Source organism: Pogona vitticeps, chromosome 2 (genome assembly GCF_051106095.1).
Source record: "Pogona vitticeps strain Pit_001003342236 chromosome 2, PviZW2.1, whole genome shotgun sequence".
Lineage (NCBI taxonomy): Eukaryota > Metazoa > Chordata > Lepidosauria > Squamata > Agamidae > Pogona > Pogona vitticeps.
In genome coordinates, this window is record NC_135784.1 from 210044745 (window position 1) to 210062990 (window position 18246).

At 42.2% G+C, this 18246-nt stretch overlaps 1 protein-coding gene, 1 long non-coding RNA gene and 1 pseudogene across 10 annotated transcripts in view; 1 reads left to right on the forward strand and 2 right to left on the reverse strand.

Moving 5' to 3' along the window:
• Window positions 1-17611, reverse strand: part of LOC144586537 (uncharacterized) — a 65216-nt gene extending 47605 nt beyond the window's left edge. The window contains exon 1 of the long non-coding RNA XR_013541408.1: window positions 17367-17611. This is a non-coding gene — a long non-coding RNA (uncharacterized LOC144586537). The remainder of the gene's footprint in view (window positions 1-17366) is intronic.
• SUSD1 (sushi domain containing 1) overlaps window positions 10309-18246 on the forward strand; it is a 65547-nt gene continuing 57609 nt past the window's right edge. For 3 of the 9 annotated variants that reach the window (XM_020791117.3, XM_072992015.2, XM_078384871.1), the window contains exon 1: window positions 10326-10770. In XM_020791117.3, coding sequence (XP_020646776.3) covers window positions 10632-10770 — 139 coding nt within the window. In that variant the 5' untranslated portion in view covers window positions 10326-10631. Of the gene's footprint in view, window positions 10771-18246 lie in introns of all 9 variants that reach the window. The other 6 variants (XM_020791118.3, XM_078384872.1, XM_078384873.1 and 3 more) reach the window with 5 other exon arrangements.
• On the reverse strand, window positions 16318-16468 carry LOC140705204 (U1 spliceosomal RNA; annotated as a pseudogene).

The following is an 18246-nucleotide window of genomic DNA, read 5'->3' on the forward strand; positions in this document are numbered from 1 at the left end:
CGTAAAATTTTTGGAAGCTGTGCAAGATCATCTGAGTGTCAAGGCTGAAGCAGAGGACAATGCTTGTTGGTACACACTGAAAGATAAGTTTTCTAAGATGATGACGTCCAACCGTGTGTCAAGGCATATAAGGGTACTATACAAAACAAAAAGCAGAAAGGAAAAATGATTGATAGTGCTGGATACATCCAAGTCTCAGGGCAGGCACACGCTCCCTTCTAGTACTGGCCACCCACACAGTGGCTCATCTTCAGGCAGTGACAGCTGGAGGGAAGACTACTGGCTCCAGCAAAGGCAGCTGGTGAGCATGGGGGACTGGCAGGTGCATGGCTGTTCCCTGGGAAGCAGGAGTCTATTCCTGTGCCTGCCTTAATGGGCAAAAGGTGTGGCTGAGATGGGGATTATTAACTGGCCTATCCACAGTCGCACGTTGACTGTGTGTGTGTCATTACAGAACTTATATAAGTACTGTATCTTTTAAAATTTAAGAATGAAGAGTGTTTTCTCTTTCTAATCCCAGGAACAAAAGCATGTGCCCACGGTAATTTACATTTGGTCAGCCAGTTGTCCAAGTGTTGGTACTGCCTAACTTTCTATGGCAACATGTGGCAAAAATAGTTGCCTGACGAGGATCTTCCTTCAGAGCACCAGCTGCAGGATTAGGAACTGTCTCCATCCCAGATAGGAAGAATATATTAGTTAGGGAAATTTGCATATTTGACATGATTTCTGCTACAGTCCATGGAATGGAGCAGCAGTCCTTTCTGACTACTCCCTCTCTGCATTCTTCTGCCACCGTCAAGACAACTTCTCCTGGTGCTGGCTTCAGAGATGAGGAAAGCTGAAGATAACCTTCTGCCCCAAGAGCTCGAGGGAGTAAGCCTTTCCATCAATTATTCCTTTCCAACATTTTCATTGTGGGATATGTCCAGCCATATATCTAGAAGCTGAGTCATGGCAACCGGACTTTTTTCTTATTCGGTTGAAATGTTTAATAAGAAAGAAGTCCAGTTGCCGTGACTCAGCTGCCAGATAACCTCACCTGGATGACTAAGAATCTTCACAGCCGCCCAGAGACCTTCGGGTAGTGTGGGCGGCATATAAGTTAAATAAACAAACAAACAAACAAACAAATAAATAAATAAATAAATATTGTCCAACCATATAGAGCAGCATATTTAAAGAACAGTGTAAAAGTAGCACTGAACCAAAATGGTTATCTGTGATGAACTCCTGGAATAATGCTAAATGAGGAAAACTGAGCACATACATATATAGCTTCAATCACATCATTTAAACAATATTTTGTTTGCTGGAAGTGTATGGAGGAATTTTTTTGCATTTTGCCCCTCAGAACTGTTGAGGAAGGGCGAACTCCAGTTTTTGGTAAAGTGAAAAAGATTGCCACTATCAAGACGTCTCTTTGAAGATAAAATATTTTGAGGGTGGGTGAAACATGGCACTGTGTGCAGCCCTGGTCCTCCAAGGCCAGAACTGGGAAGCTGCGGTCTTCTGCAAGTTCCCTTCCTCTGCTCCAGTCATACAACAGTGTGGTGTATAATGTAAACTGACCTTCTTAGGTGGAAGATATCTTTAATAAGGTTTCAGATAGATTTGTATGTCAAGACTATGCCTCTTGAGCAGGATGCTATGCACCAGCAATGGACAAGGCGCAACCTTTAAAAGCTGTTTGCCAGCTTTCAGTCCCCTTTTTTTCTGACCAAAAAAGAAAAAGAAATATTTGCAGTTCCTAGAAGCTCCCAGGAGTTGCGATTAATGTTTTTTAAAAGTTACAGACTCCCTGTGCTGCTTAACAACCCCCATCACCCTTAAAAAAAAAAAACAACAGAAGGGAATTTTTTCACATCTAAATTCTTTTATTTAGGGAATTTTTTTCACATCTAAATTCTTTTATTTAGGGAATAATCACGTCTAAATTCTTTTATTTATTTATTTATTAATTTTTGAGGGCTGTGCAGGTCCCAGAGTGTCCTGCAGACACAAAATTGTTCCTCATATTCATCATAGTTACCCGTAGTTGCTACAGACTACCCAAGGGCATGTATTTGTCTTCATCCTATTAATATAATAGGATGATCATTTTCTTTCTTTGAAAGTAAATGATCTCTCAATCATTGCATCTTTGTTTATATATGCATAAATAACACAGCATGTAACTGGATTTCAAGCTCCCCCCCCCATCACGTTGCAGATCATAAATATGTTCAAGTTGTGTTCCACAATTTAATCTATTCACTGTTTTGTGCATTAATTACAGGGACATTTTTTCTGGTTCTCAGTCTCTGCTGAAACACTATCTCATTTCTTTTTATAGGGAGATGCTTTTTAAAAAGCATTTGTATTTGTCACCCAGCTCTTTAGACGTCACATGAGAATCAATGCACACGGACAGGAAATAAGAATAGATGCTACACATGTCAAGTGGAAGGGACTTCTAACAATGTTAAACAAAGCACAGGCTTACCCCTGTTTCCATTCTCAGGCCATGCACCTGAAGCCTTTCACACTTAATATGACATGAAGTGTTACTCAGAAAGATCTCCTGGGCTTCAGGAACTAATTTGAGTGGGGGAGGGTATGCAGGATTACAATGTGAATGGGGAAGGGGAGAGAATAGTGCATGTGTTTATATGGACCAGTGTGACTCTTTAGATCCTAGTTATTATATGGAAGCATGGAATTTCATGGATGTTAATTCTAGGGTGTGTTTGCTTTGTGGCAGGTACTGCTTTTAATAACTTGATTGAGTCTGAATTATTTTCTTGTAAATGTTTTCTAACTTAGGTTGAAAGAATAAATGTTTTCTACAGTCTTACGAATAGTTCATTTTCATACAATGACACCTTCTCCTTTCCTGGCCTGCTGTGGTAGTTGTGTATTTTGGTTTTTATAGGTCTGCTTTTCCATTTGTATACAGTATATCATTGATCGTCATCACTGTGACTGTGGGATGAACAATAAATACAACTTTGTGGGACAAAGAATGCTGCTAATTCCATAAGTGCCGCCTAGAGTGGTTGAAATAACCAGATAGGCGGGGTATAAATAGAAAGAAAGAAAGAAAGAAAGAAAGAAAGAAAGAAAGAAAGAAAGAAAGAAAGAAAGAAAGAAAGAAAGAAAGAAAGAAAGAAAGAAAGAATGAATGAATAAATAAATAAATAAATAAATAAAATTCCTTTCTCTTCAGCAAATTTTATTATAATGAAAGCACTTGGGTGGCACAGTAAGTAAGACTGAAGCATTTTGATGAGGGCTTCAGAACCCAGGACCAGCTATTTTTCAGTTCTATCTGAGACAACACACTTGATTGCTTTTGCTTGCCCGGCTGCCTAACAGGAAAACCAGGAGGCAATTGTCAATTAATCTGATTGCAAATAGGCCAGAAGGACAGTATTTGCTCTCCTTGCAAAGGCACACAAAGGCAGACCTCCATCCGGTTTCAGCTCTTCTCATCTCAGCTGTTCAGCAGGCAGCTAACAGACAACAGAGCACATAAAAATAAATGTGCATTGCCTCATGAATGGATGATCTGTATTCAGAGCTCAGTTCCATTTATCTAGGTTACTGAAGGACAATACATATTCTTTTTAAAAACACACGTTTACACAACTGCTGCTGAAATAATTGGAGTTCTTCATACAGTATTTATTTGTTGCCTTTAAATGTCAAATATTATGTCTTCTGTGGTTTTTGTTTGCAATAATACAAGGTACCAAAAAGCCAAAGTGATAATTTTAGGGAATATAACTTAATATTAGCAAATGTCCTGAGTTTTAATACGTTCCACAGAACTGAGTGTCAAAGCTCATCCAAGACATTTAAATTACAGATTACAACTTGAAAACAAGGTAGTTAACAAACATGATTAAAAATGTGATTTACAAAGGAGATAGGAGGGGTCGTATTCCTGAATGTTCCATCATGGAACATAGTGCCTTGAAAAGCTAAGATGTGGTAATATGTCATAACCACTCATATAGTTTATATTTTGAAAAACTCATCTACAAAGATTGAGTCACAGGAGTGGGCTAACTTGTAATATGAGGAAACTGGCTGGAGATTAACAGCCTCTACAATGAAGAGTGCTCAATGTCTGGCGATGGATGCTGCAATATTTATAGTGGCAAATTGTGTAAAATAGAATGGTATGTGGAAAAAAATGTGTACTTAACACTATGTAACCTTCTAGCAATAATCTCAGAATTACTGTCTGTGTCTGATATTTTTTTATCACCCTGCCTCTTTCTAATGCCTTAATGCTTCTAAATGTGTGCCACTTTTTTTAAAAACAAAAAATTGTGACTCACATTTTGAAAATGGATTTTAAAAATAATGACCACCTTCTGTGAAACCACACAACCCCTGGTATTTATTTTTAAAAAATGAAAATTTAAGCATTCTAATGCCTTAATGTTTTTCAGAAGTGTGATCCACATTTTCAATAGGGGGGTGGGGAAGGATTTAAGAATAATGACCAGTTTCTGTGAAACCACATAGCTTCTGGCATTTACAATTTGTCTGCCAGTTGAAAATAAGCACCCGGTTGTAAAGATAGCCATAATCCTTATCAGGTCAGCCACCTGCATTTCAAATAGGAGAAACTAGAAAGGATGACACAGGGAAGCGGAGAGATGATATTCAAGAAAATAGTAGTTCAGAACTGAAACCAAAAGGTTAAAGAACAGCCAACCTTACTTTTGACCTGTATGGACCAATTGTATGCTGTTATACTACATAGCTCTGCTGGGTGAAGAGCTATGAAGGATGGAATTTTTCAAAACATATTTCTATTCCAAGATAAAAGGCACATGAATCACTCATTGTCAGGTCGACATAAGAATATTTAGTTTCACAGTGGAATATTCCGTTCCAATAGCACAAGGTGTGTATTTATCCCCCCCCCATTCAACTTTGGAAACAGACTTCTTAGAGGAATTCTCCACCTGGTTGTCTGTTTTTGTTTGTTTGTTTGTTTTTTTGATACAGAGTTGCCTTGTATAATTGCTGGAGATTTTAATATCGATCAAGAATCTAAATTGTTGGAGGATTTTTCTTCTGTTTTGAATATGCACAACTGTATTGCTATCTCCTCCTACTCACGCTGGAGTAGAACCTTAGGTTTGTTTATCTATAAGGGGGGTAGAATTCTCTTCTGCTACTATTTTAGATAATGGTTTATCTGACCATTTACTGCATACCTCTTGTATATTTCCTCCCCCTAATATTTTACCTGTTCATATGGTTATGACGAGGAACCTGTCTAAGGTTTCCTCTAGTAACTTTACAGCGGCTCTGAATCAGGGGATCTTACAGCCATTCTCAGATTGGTCAAGACCACAGTGTATGTATTTTAAGTGATAATTCACAGTCGAGCTCAGTAGATGAACTAGCGGACGCTTTTTAATTAGTCACAAGTGAGGTGTTGGAGCAAGTAACTCCCTCTGTTTGCCGAGAGAACTGCTTGCCCCGCTTAGCCTTGGCTGACTCAGGAGCTTAAAAATGAACGATCCTCCCTTTGTCGGCAAGAATGACAACGGAAGCGTGCACCATCAGAGCATTCTCATTATCATTATTAGCACTGGGGAAGGTATTTTTTAAATTTAGAGAAAGCTAAGCAGACCTTCAATCAGTCTACTATTACAGCTCAGGCACATAATCCAAAACAGTTATTTAATACCTTTAGGAATTTATTGGCCCCAAGGTTGCCCAATACAACTGTAGACAACTCTCTATCTCCATCAGTTGATGTGCTGATTACTTTTTTCAGGAAAACTCAAAAAATCTGTTCGACCTTTTTGACAGATTCCCTTCCACCCTGTCCTTCGCCCTCTTGATCTGCAGGAGACCAGTTTGAGTTCTCCTGGGTATCAGAGGAGGAAATTTCTGGAATTCTGTCTGCTTCTCCATGAACCACTGCACCTAGTGATCACTTCCCCTCTTTTCTTTATTCCATTACAGGTCCTTCCCTTTTGCCACTTCTGACTAGTTTAGTGAATTGTTTATTCATTTTCTACTGGCAAATTTCCAAGTTCTCTTAAGCATGCTTTTGTTCATCCCTTGTTGAAAAAACCTTCTCTCGATCCTTCTGTTTGTGCTAACTATCGACCTGTTTCTCTCCTTCCCTTTTTATCTAAACTTATAGAGAGGGCAGCTCTTTCTCAATTGACTCCTTATTTAGCCTGCCATAATGCCATTGATCCATTTCAATCAGGATTTCAGGCTGGACATTCAACTGAGTCTGCACTCTCGAGTCTTGAATGATATCTTGTTGGCCAAGGCTCAACATCATTCATCAGTGTTAGTGTTGCTTGATTTGTCAGCAGCATTCAACACACTTGACCATCAAATACTTTTGACAAGACTGTGTTTTTTGGGAATCTCTGGAAGCACTAGCTCTTGGTTCTCTTCTTACTTGTCAAATCATTCGTTTTCAGTATTGTTGGGTACTAAAACCTCTCAACCTTTTCCTCTTACTGTTGGTGTCCCACAAGGTTCAATGTTGGGCCCAATTCTTTTTCCGTTATATACACTTTTCCTGGGTGCCATAATTTTTGAACAGGGCTTTCATTATCATATCTATGTGGATGATATCCAAGTATACCAGTCTTACTCAGAGCTTAATGATAAAGTCTGGACTTTTTTTTGACAGATTGTTTGTCAAATGTTTCATTGTGGATATCCTCTCACCATCTGAAATCGAATATGGACAAGACTGAAGTTCTGGTCTTTTACTCAGATCATCCCACTCACCCTTTGACTGTTTCCTCTGTTTCTCTCCAGGGCTGCTTGGTGACCCGTCTCAGAGACTAGGGATCTTGGTGTTTTAGTGGATGATCAGCTGTCGCTTTGTTCATTTGTGAACAACAGCCAGGACATGTAAACTCCATTTGGCTAATATTCACTGAATTCGTCGCTTCTTGACTCTTGGGACTACAAAACTTCTTGTTCATCCCCTGGTGGTTTCATGTCTGGACTATTGTAATAGCTTGTTAGCTGGTCTCTCTTTTTCTGCACTTCGTCCTCTCACCTTGGTGCAAAATAGCATGGTACGAGTAGTTCTAAGCCTGCCACGCTACTTTCCCAGCACGGCAGAGCATTGCACTGGTTACCCATCAGATCAAGAACATATTATAAGGTACTTTTTCCGACATCTAGAGCATTAAATTTTTCTTGCCCTTGCTATTTAGCGGAACTTGTGGGGTGGCATATTCCTCATAGGAGGACTCAATCTGCGGATTCTGGTCTCTTGCTAGTCCCTTGGACCAAGGTGGCTAACTCCAGACTTAGAGGATTTTCTCATCTGGCACCAAAATTATGGAATTCCCTTCCGCAATACCTTCGTGTGGAACCAGAGTTGGACAAATTCAAAGGAGATCTAAAAACTTACTTGTACAACCTGGAACCATAGGGGCTGACCATGGAAATAGGCAATTATTGGGACAGAATTACTGTATTTTAATCATTATATTGTTATTATAGTTATTTTGATAAGTTGTCTTATTGAATGATAAATGCTCACTGTGCGTTTTATCATTGTAATTATGTTATGGTTGTATTTTAACTATTTTTGACTACTGGAATGCGCTCTGGTATAGAGCGCAATATAAATAAATATTATAGTGCAGCTCCAGGCCAGGCTTATTAGCGAGCATAAACTGACTCCTGGATTAAGAATTGGTTCCCATATACATTTGGGAATACCTAGAATAGATCTCAAAAATACAGAAACCTTTCAATAGATGAGAGTGAATCAGTGGTTTATACTGCCTCTTCCATTAGAAGCTCGGAAGTTAATCTGGTCTTGAAAACTTCAACTTTAGCAGGGACAGACCTACTACCTCTCTTGGTCAGAAAGAAGTTTCTGAGCATAGAGAAGACTAGAAATCTTTATAAAAGCAATCTCTGGAGAATGTGGATCTAACAAGCTCAGCACCTGTGGAAAGTCTCCAAGGCAGATATTAAATAGAAGGGGAGCTAGTAAACTATGTTGCCTGACCCCCCTGAACGTAAGGATTGCATTTGTGCATTTTCCTTCAGAGCCACATCTCACTTGGGCATAAATGTTCTAATATAATGATTTAAACAGGAACAGCAACCAGGCCCCAACAGTTACCTTTTCTAACTTTCTTCAAAGCATTGCCCTGGGGAAAAACTTGAATGCTGATTTAAAATCAACGAAAGCCAAGAATAACTTTCTGGCTTAGAAGCTGGAGCACCTTTCTGCAAAGTGAGAGAGTTAGACAGTGATCTGAGGCAGAAGAGACAGGCAATTTCCAAATAACGGAAAGCAGGCTTATGGGACAATAGTTACTAGAGTCAGATCTTGAACCTTTCCTATAAATGGGAATAACAATATCCTTACTCCAAAGAGGGGGTTTAGTCCCTTACATGTTAATCATTGTAAAAAAATATTACCTAGTGGTGGTGATGGGGGCACCAATCCAGACTTCCCTTTAACACCTCAAGGGGAATGCTATCTGGGCCAGGTATCTTCCCAGGGTGCAACTGTGGTATGACTTCCTTAAGCTTAGATTGTACTACTGGAGGCCAACAAGGTGCCACAATTTTCAGTGTTTGTTGTTGTTATGTGCCACCAAGTTGGAACCAACTTATAGCCAGCCTAGTAGGTGTGATACCCGAGGAGTGGTCTTACCACTCAGTGAGTTTCCATGGCTGAGAGGGGATTTGGCTCCTGTTTACCAGAGTCCTGGTCTATCACTCTATCCACTGCAGCACACTGGGGTACCTATTTTCAGTGTAGCACAGGAGTAAAGGAAAAAACTGAGGGCACACTGTATGTAGCCTGAAAATGTTCCACCCAAATATTTGGTGGAACACAACAGCTCAGGTGGTTGAGTCGACTAAGAAACAGCACCTTCACCAGTTGCCAAAAGGTTCTACTCGTGAGGCTCTAATTAACAATGGCCAGGTGTCCCTTTCTGATTCTTGTTTCCTATACATTATGAGAGCTACATGAGAAATTACATGTTCAGACTTTCCTTCTTGCAGCAGCTATGAGACTGCAGATACAGGAATAACTGTTTGGAAAAAGTGCGTAAGGGTTCACATTAAGACACCCACTGCAAACATGCTACTTCTTTTGGCTCCCCCCCCCCCGACAGATTATACAGTACATATGTTCTCATGTCTACCTCCTCAGTTCACAAGTTCTCTGTTGTTAAAATAAATAATAATAACTAAGAGTGCAATCAGATGGTGGGAAAGGTGTAGGTCCACTTACACTGGAAAGAGCCATGTTGCAGGGAGCAATCTCCATTCCATCTGTCAGGGAATCATTCCACCCCAGCTGCCAGAATTAGTAGCCCTAAAGCTGAACCAGAAAGATCTAGCTTGGGCACAGATGACGGTCTGGCTGAAGCACAATTCCCCCCATATTGTGGGGTCACCAGGAAATACTGTAGATCACAGTAGACCACTTCACAAGTGGTCCAAAACGCAGTATTTCCCTGTGTGACGATACCTAAACAAATACTGTACAATTTATTTTCTATGATAACTTATGCCTTCTCTTTAGAAGCCAGTACAGGGAAGGTTAATTCAATGTAAAGTAAGTGTCTCCAGAAAGAAGCATCTGTAAGATCATGGGGGTAATTGGCAGGTTGGAAACAAAGATATTTCACGTATATCCATTCCTACTGCACAACAGTGTACTGTACTGTATAGTAAAGCTACTTCCTCTATACTGCTGAGGACTGCAGGCAGTTTCTTGACTGGCTTTAACGTGAGGGAAAGAAATTTTTAATAAAACTGATGCTACACATCAGTGATAGTCCCAACACAGTGAATTATTTATTATTATTATTATTATTATTATTATTATTATTATTATTATTATTATTATTATTATTATTATTATTATTATTATTATTATTATTATTATTATTATTATTATTATTATTATTATTATTATTATTATTATATGCACTTCCACTACCCTCTGGGAAATGATCTGCCAATATCCCAAGCGGCTCTCTTCTGAAGCCACTTCACAATATGGCAACTCCAAAGAGGAAGGCTTGCTTGGTCTCCTTTCCAGTGGTCGGAGACACTGGACACCGACCAAAAAGAAACTATCCTACCCTCGCCGAAAACGCACAAGCCCCTGACAGGGACCAGAAACATGTGGGTAGGTTTTAGCATTCCCTGGAATGCTCTAAACCTAAAGTAACAGCCCCTGTCGTCAGCTTTTAAGTGTCTCGGAGCAGCACAATCATCCCCGAGATAAAAATCCTTGGGGTGGTGGGCGGGTTGGAAACGAGAGCATTTCACCTCTCGCCATCCCTGCTGCGCAACAGAGCACAACCGAAACGCTGCTTCCTTTTACTCTGCCGTTTCTTCAGAAACCTCTGCCCCGCAAGAGGTGCAAAAGAGCTCGTGAAAGAAAGTTGTAAAAACGAAGGCGCGACCCGCGCTGCGCCGAAAGCCTCTCTCGACGGCGGGCTTGGCGGCGCGGGTGGCCGCCGCCACGGGGCGAAGAGCTGGGGTGGGGTGGCGAGCATGTGGTAGAAGGCGCTGGGAAGGCGGGGCTTCTCCCAGGCTTCGGCTCTGGAGAGGCGCGCCAGAGCGGGCCGCCGGGACGGGGAGGCGACATGGGTCCGGGTGGCGGTGGAGGGACGCTGAGCCCCGCGTGGTGGCCTCCCCGCCGCCGCCGCTGGCCGCTGGATTCCTTGCTGCTGTTCCTGGCGTTGCTTCTGCTCTTGCACTCGTCAGAGGAAGAGAAAGAGGGCGGTAAGTAGAGGCGAGCGACTAATAAGTTACTCAAGGGGAGACCGCCTTTGTGGAAGGGTTGGCTTTGAACCCGCACTCAGGTTCCATGTTCTGTGTGAAGAGAACCAGGCAGCGACGACCACCGTCAGGGGAAACGCTTCTGGTCGTTTGCGCGCCCACGCCACAAGCTTACCCTCCTGCCCCGGGCCTGGAAGGGAGGATTTACCAGGAATATAAGGAAAGCGGCCCGGCATCTTAAACATGACCTAAGTTTTGGCAGCAGGATAAATGTCTTCCATGTTTATTTATCTTAGCATTGCCCGTTTGGCCTTTCACGTGAAGGTAGCTCCAGTAAGCAGGTTGTCTCGGTTAATGAAGAGCACCTAGATGTGTTTTCCATGCACCCTGTATTGCACCAACCCATGCCACCTGTGCCTCCGGCAAAACACAGAAGTGAGTTGAGTGGGTTGTGGCACCTTCATCACGAACAGCTACTGTACTCAACACTGACTTGGAAGATGTAGCCACCGTAGCCTGTGCAAACATATCAGGCAAAAACAAAATAAAAATAAAAATAACACCCTAAAATGCAAAAAAACGTAGTGGCACCTTAAAGACTTAACTTTTATGGTTTAATGTGAGCTTTTGATGGCCCCGCAGTCCCATGTCCTCTTACAAGTGTGACAGGCCATTGCTTCCCTAACTTATCTGTCCATGATTGTTATGAATCAGCAGCCTTTTGGTCACAGCTAATAGTACATTTTATCATGTTAGTAATAACTCCATGATACCTTGTCTCTTCTAATCTCCCACTGCACCTGCTGAGTTTAGTTGTATTTTAGTTCTATGGATTCAGGGAGGCACACATTTTTCCTCCTCTGCCCCATTTATTTTCACAACAAACCTATAAAATAGATTAGGTTTGGCATGGCTTGAGTTTTGTGGTTGAGAGCGGCTAACTGTAGTCCTTTTCAGGCCTACTCTCACACACTACATCACATTTGTCTTATGATACAGACATGAGGTATTTTATTTCCTCCAAAAGAACTACCAACACCAGATCGTGCTGAAAGTTTCTTATAATGGATTATAACCAGCATTTACAGCATGTTTTGCATGCCACGCTGCAGAAATGTTCATGGAGCATCCAGAAATGAATACAAGTTAAATTTCTCTTGCTGATCAGAGGTAGCTGATGGATTTCTGGGGGCAGCGTTCCCCAATCATCATCCCCTTATGCCGCTCCTATGTTTCAGTTCACAGACCTCTTTCTTCTTATCTCCTTTCTGCCTTCTCCACTCCCAGACAAGGTGTTTGATTACTAAGCTATGGACAGGTATTCCAGATTTGACACTCCTTAGTGTTTTGATAGACATTAGAGTATAAGAACAATACTTAAGTATTTAAATATTAGATCAAGGCTTCCATAATCCTATTTTATACTAAACTTTTTCGTTTCTTCTGAACTTTTTCCAGCATTTGGTAAAAAAAAAATCTTGCTCTTCTTGGAAAATAATTAAAAAAGAAACCGCCTGACAAGAAGTCCTGTACAGTTAATTGTTGGGCAAAAGGCAAAAGTATATTATGTGGAACCTTTTCTTGTATGGAAATGTTGTAGAGAGAGAAGTGTCTTGTTTTAAATTTCTTCCTCTGAGGGTCAGTAGTACTGCTGGGAACACAAAAGTCACAGTGCTTTCTTCTTTATTGTTGAAACTCTATCTCTTGGCTTGGGTTTTCTGCCTTCTTTCAGTTACAGCATTTAAGTGTATAATTATCAATTCCCTTAAGAACTGTCCACATTTTCTTCGGAGGCCCACTCTCACTTGGAGAGCCATTTTATTTTATTTTATTTTTCATCCAAAGAGCTGAAAGGAGCTTACATACATGCTTTCCTCCCCACTCCATGTTATTAAAGGTTAGGCTGAGGAATAATCTGACATTGTACCCACTATACTCTTTGCCATAGGAAAAAATACCCACAGTTTATTTATATGGGAGAAAGTACAGCGCTGTATTGCTTAAGGATGAAAAACTATCCTTTTGCACTTTGTAATCTTTCACTTGCCTTCCAGCAAGCAGTGTTTATACTGTATCCAACAGAATTCAATTGTAGCCACTTCGAGGTTGTGTTTCTTGGTTCTACTAGATGACAATGTTGGAATACTGTACAGGGATTACTATGTATTAGGAATTGACATTCATAATATAAAGGATGATTTCTGATTCTTAGTAAATGCTCAATAGAAATTCAAAAGACTGGCACAACAATAAAAATGAAAAGCAATATTCTGAAACTTCAGAGCTGTTGCAAAAGGAGAGATGCAGTCAACTTTTCAGAATTCAGGTTGTGCTTAAAGCAAAGAGGAGTAGACCACTTCAGTTGTCTGTGTGAGGCTGGGAGTACCCTAAGGCAGTGGTCCCCAACCTTGGGCCTCCAGATGTTCTTGGACTACAACTCCCAGAAGCCTTCACCACCACCTGTGCTGGCCAGGATTTCTGGGAGCTGAAGTCCAAGAACATCTGGAAGCCCAAGGTTGGAGATCACTGCCCTAAGGGGCACTCCTCAGAGTGTGCTGTCCACCTCCTTGAGTGAAGATACTGTGAGAAAGATGGCTGCCGTGGAAGAGACCTTAAAGGGATTCTGCTTGAGTGAGGAGGGGCAGAGAGATCCAGAAAAGAAGGAACCACTAGTGGGTGACATTTTGGCTGGAAAATGGGAAGGAATAAAAGGGAGAGAGGAGGATGGGAGGTGCAGTTGAAGTTGGATGAGGCAAAAGCTTGTTGGGTGACAGAAGAAGATAAACAGGAGAAAAGGCTGGGTAGAAATAGTGCAAGAAGATCCATGGACTGGGGAGTTGACCAAGTTTAAAGTGCCTTAGAGAATATGCAGAGAAGGAGTGGAAACGGAAGGTATATCGCAACCCACGTTATTCATGTGAAACTGAGGAAAGAGAACAATAGAAGAAGTTCAGAGAGTGGCAAAAAAAAAGAGACCCAGAGACGTGGGAATAGCTCATGGTCCGAAAGTCCTGGGAATCCCTGTGGGGCAAGTCCCTTCTGACCCAGATGATGGCAAGAAGGTTTGGGAGCCTCAGGTGGGATGGCTTTTTCACCCTCACCAGTAAAGTTAAGTGTCGCGTTAACCGGAGGGTCGGGCATCCCATGTAAATGGCAGTATAAAGAGTTCAGTTCGGCGCCTCTACCTGTTGAGAGGGATTTGTGGTTGGATGATAAAGCAGCTGACCAGATACCTCTGAAGCAAGAGGCTGAGACTACTACTAATATTAAATATAAGAAGTGGTCAAAATTAAAAGAACCTTTATTAAAAACGAACGGTGCCCATAAGTCATCTATGGAGAGCAAGTCCGGAAAGGGAGAGGAGGGAACTGGACGCGATCACAGTCTGGCATAGAGGATTCTTATTTTATACTGTGATCAAGAAAATCATCTGGAAATGGGATAGATTTAGAGACAGAAAAAAAAATAGTTGTTTTGCTTTGTGGTAGCAAATCTTGGAAGAGTTTCGTGTTCTCAGACTTGGGGCAAAGCCTGCTGAGGATATTATCTTAGATTGCTTGGTGGGAACATATAATGTTTTGGAGAGATTTCTGTTACTAACACCCATTAGTGTAATTTGATATTAAAAAGTTAGTAAGTAAATAAATAAAGGTGAGAATTTTACTACAGTACTTCACACCCACCAACATAGGTCAAATGGGATAAATCTCTGAGGTAAGCTGCTGCTAGCTAAGAATTTGTTACTTGTATATCTCATTTTGCACCAAATCAAGCAACTGGTGTATGTCAGTAAATAGAAACCCTGACTTTTTAACAAGTAAAAGCTTGGTGTAGCTGTGTACACCTTTAAATTTGTCAGGGTGTAAGTAATAGGGAATCTAGCATTTAAAAAATTATTTTATAATGTAATACTTTTAACAACAACAACAATATTGAACTGCAGGGCTGGAAGGGACCCTATGGATCATCAAGTCCAGAACCTGTCAAGGAGGCACAGTGGAGAATCCAATTCCCAGCCTCTGGCTCTGCAGCCAGAGACCTAAACCATAGTCTGATCTGTCAAAGTTGTTGAAGCACGAAGCTCCACCCCCCCCCCCCCCCCCATGAACTGACGAAGCACGAATTTATTCAGTTTATTCTTGAAGGCTTTCATGGCCAGGATCTGATGGTTGTTGTAGGTTTTTCAGGCTGTTTGGCCGTGTTCTGGGTTTTTTTCTTTCTAACGTTTCGCCAGTCTCTGTGGCCGGCACCTTCAGAGGACAGGAGTCAGAACTCTGTCTGTGTTCTGGTGTATCCCTCACATTACACCAGAACACAGAGTTCTAACTCCTGTCTCCTAAAGTTGCTGGCCATAGAGACTGGCGAAACATTAGTAAGAAAAGCTTCCAGAACACAGCCAAACAGCCCGAAAAACCTACAACCACCATGAATTTATTCGTCGGCTGGGGGTGGGGGGTTTAAACAGCCAGAGGCTGTCTAAAAAACAAAGCTGACCTATGCAGCCTGCCCCTGTCGCTTCCCTACCTTGCCGGCTGCTGCTGCACTGCCATTGCCACAGGACCGCTACTGCGGACCACTCCTGCTGGCATCGCCACCAGTGCCGCTGGACTCCTGCTGCCACCACTGGACCGGCACCAGCGGACCACTGCCAGCAGCACTACTGCTGAACCGCCACTGCTGGGCCACCGCCCGCCGCCACTGAAGTCTCCAGCTGGCCTCTGCAGCCACAGCCTGCAGAAAGGGATGCTGGCCTCCCTTTGCAGATATGGCAGCTGTGGCTTCCCTACTCTAAATGAAGCCACAGCTATCATCTTTGCAAAGGGCAGCCAGTGTCCCTTTCTGCAGGCCATGGCTGCGGAGGCCAGTTGGATACTGTGGTAGCAATGGATGATGGCGGCACTGGGCGGTGATGGATGGTGGCAACACTAAGGTAGGGAGAGGAAGGCGATAGGCTGTGGGGGTGGCTGGCTGCCTATCGGCCTGCCAATCAGCTGGCTGGCGGGCTCATAGGCAGAAAGGGAAGGCCATAGGAAGAGAGGGAAGGCTAGCTTTCTCTCTCTTCCTACGGGGAATTAATAAAAATGGGACAATATTTGTCCCTTTGTATTCACCAGGGTCTGGAACTGACGAATATGAGGGGATGAATATTTAATGAATCAGTGATTTTTAACGACTATCTCAATTCATTTTTTTATTCATCCCCATGTCTAGTCTATATCTGCAATGTAATATAATATACCATATTGTTTGCTCCATAAGACACACTTTCCCCCCCAAAAATGGGGGGGGGAGTATGTGCATCTTATGGAGCAAATACAGTAAAAAAGGGTTCAGCCACCACCACCCAGAAGCCTCCCACTGCCATGCTGGGAGACCTCTGAACTGGCACCAGAGACTGCTTGCTGTTTGGACCTCACCATTCTGCACTGCTGGCTTTCCAGGATCTGCTTCCTGCAGCCCACCTGGAAAACCAGCAAGGCTAACAGGCCTATGGCAGCAGGCAATGAAAACAGCCAAGGACCAAAGGGGAAAGAATAATTCTAGAAAGACCAGGGGAAACCACACAGTCCCCCACATAGGCAGTTGATTTTCCCACATTTGGGGAAATCACAGGGGTCAGCACATCTAGAGTACAATAGATGAGCCTTACCCTGGGAAAACCACTTTTACAATAATGGTATCTCCCCTGCCAGGTATGAGTTGGAATGGCCCCTGAACCTCCTGCCCCTTTCTGTGCTCTGTCCCCCAAAGGCATGGTGACCCCCTGGCTGCACCTCCTGATCAGAACAGGGCTGCACAGCCACAGTCCCGAAAGAGGCCAAGAGACATACTCAGTGTTTTGGGATGCCCCACAGGACCCCCATCAGTGGCTGGATGTTCCTCCCACAATCCTCCAGTGCACAGATATTAGCATACCTAATATGCAGGGAAGGCAGGGAAATTCAAACTTTCAGTTAGTGAAGAGGCTGCTTGTCTGCTTCCTTGCTGGTACAAGCAGTTAGAGAGCTGGGGGAGAAACATGGGACTGCCTGGTATTGTCATTTTAAAATGTAAAATTTATTTTAAAAGCTGCTTGTTTTGGGTTAAACTGTGCTTGGGTAAAAAGGTGCTCTGTTTGAGTTGAAACCTGCTTGTGTAGAAACGTGCATGCTTGCCTTAAAAATCTGCTTGTTTTGCTTTAAAAGCTGCTTGTTTTGGGTTAAACTGTGCTTGGGTGAAAAGGTGCTCCGTTTGAGTTGAAACCTGCTTGTGTAGAAACGTGCATGCTTGCCTTAAAAATCTGCTTGTTTTGCTTTAAAAGCTGCTTGGTTTGGGTTAAACTGTGCTTGGGTGAAAAGGTGATCCGTTTGAGTTGAAAACTGCTTGTGTAGAAACGTGCATAGGGGTACTGGCTTTAAAAGGTGCCTGCAAAGCCTTTCAGACCAGCGCCGATCAGCTGTTAGGTGGGGAGAGGGGAGGGGGAAGGAGCAGGAGCGAGAAGAGCAGAAAATGGCTGTCATCTGTTGGCTGCCTGCTGGCTTTTAGCTGTTTGGTGCTCTTTTTTGGCTGTTCTCGGGTCTACCAAGGCACTGTGAAGAGCCAGGCTCAGTCTACAGTACCTGGTAAGTGACTTTCTTTTAAGTTTTTAAAAGTTTCTGACCTTTCCCTCCCATAAAAATGCATTAATTAATTTTCAATGCATTTCTATGGGAAATTTGGATTCAACTTGCAAACTTTTCAACTAGTTCTGGGCATCTAATAGAGAATGTATTTCCAAAGGGTGTTGTAGGAAGGAAATTAACTGTGCCTCGTGACTTCTAACTGGATTACAGTACCTGCTTCCTGATTTCAGCTACTGTAGTTTGTATTCAGTATTTTTGGCTCATCAAGAACATTGTTCCTGGCTTTGTGTGGCCTAACCTGTTGTGCCTTGCATGCTATAAATGTTCAATTATGTGAGACAATGGAGATTTGGTCTTATGCTGAGCATGTGCTACTGCTGGTGAATGGGATCGGGTTAAGCTTTGTGTTGCTATTCTTTTGCATAACCTAAAGTAAATAAGGAAAACCAGCTGTTAAATAGTTTAATTCCACTATTTATCCTCCACACAACTAAAAGGGACCTCTCAATGCAGTGCCAACTCAGACAAACCATTTCTAACTTAATATAGGCTTGAGCTGTAGCTGGGCAGAGTTGCACAACAATCTCATCTGTCATTGAGACATTTCTATAAGCATGGGGAGGAGGTGGATGAAAGGAAATGTAAAATATAGGTAGGATGGTACAGGTCTTATCACTGGCTGTTAATGGTCTATATGTACTTGACTTAAATTTATGGTACACAAATTTATGGTACATAAACTAGAGTACACAAAGCTTTAAGTCTCTCAATTTGTTAATGACAGTGGTAATGGTTCTTAATGCCACTGTTGACTGCTGTTCACTTTACATGGTTCAAATGTTATTCTGTTATAGTTTATTAAATATTTTACTACACT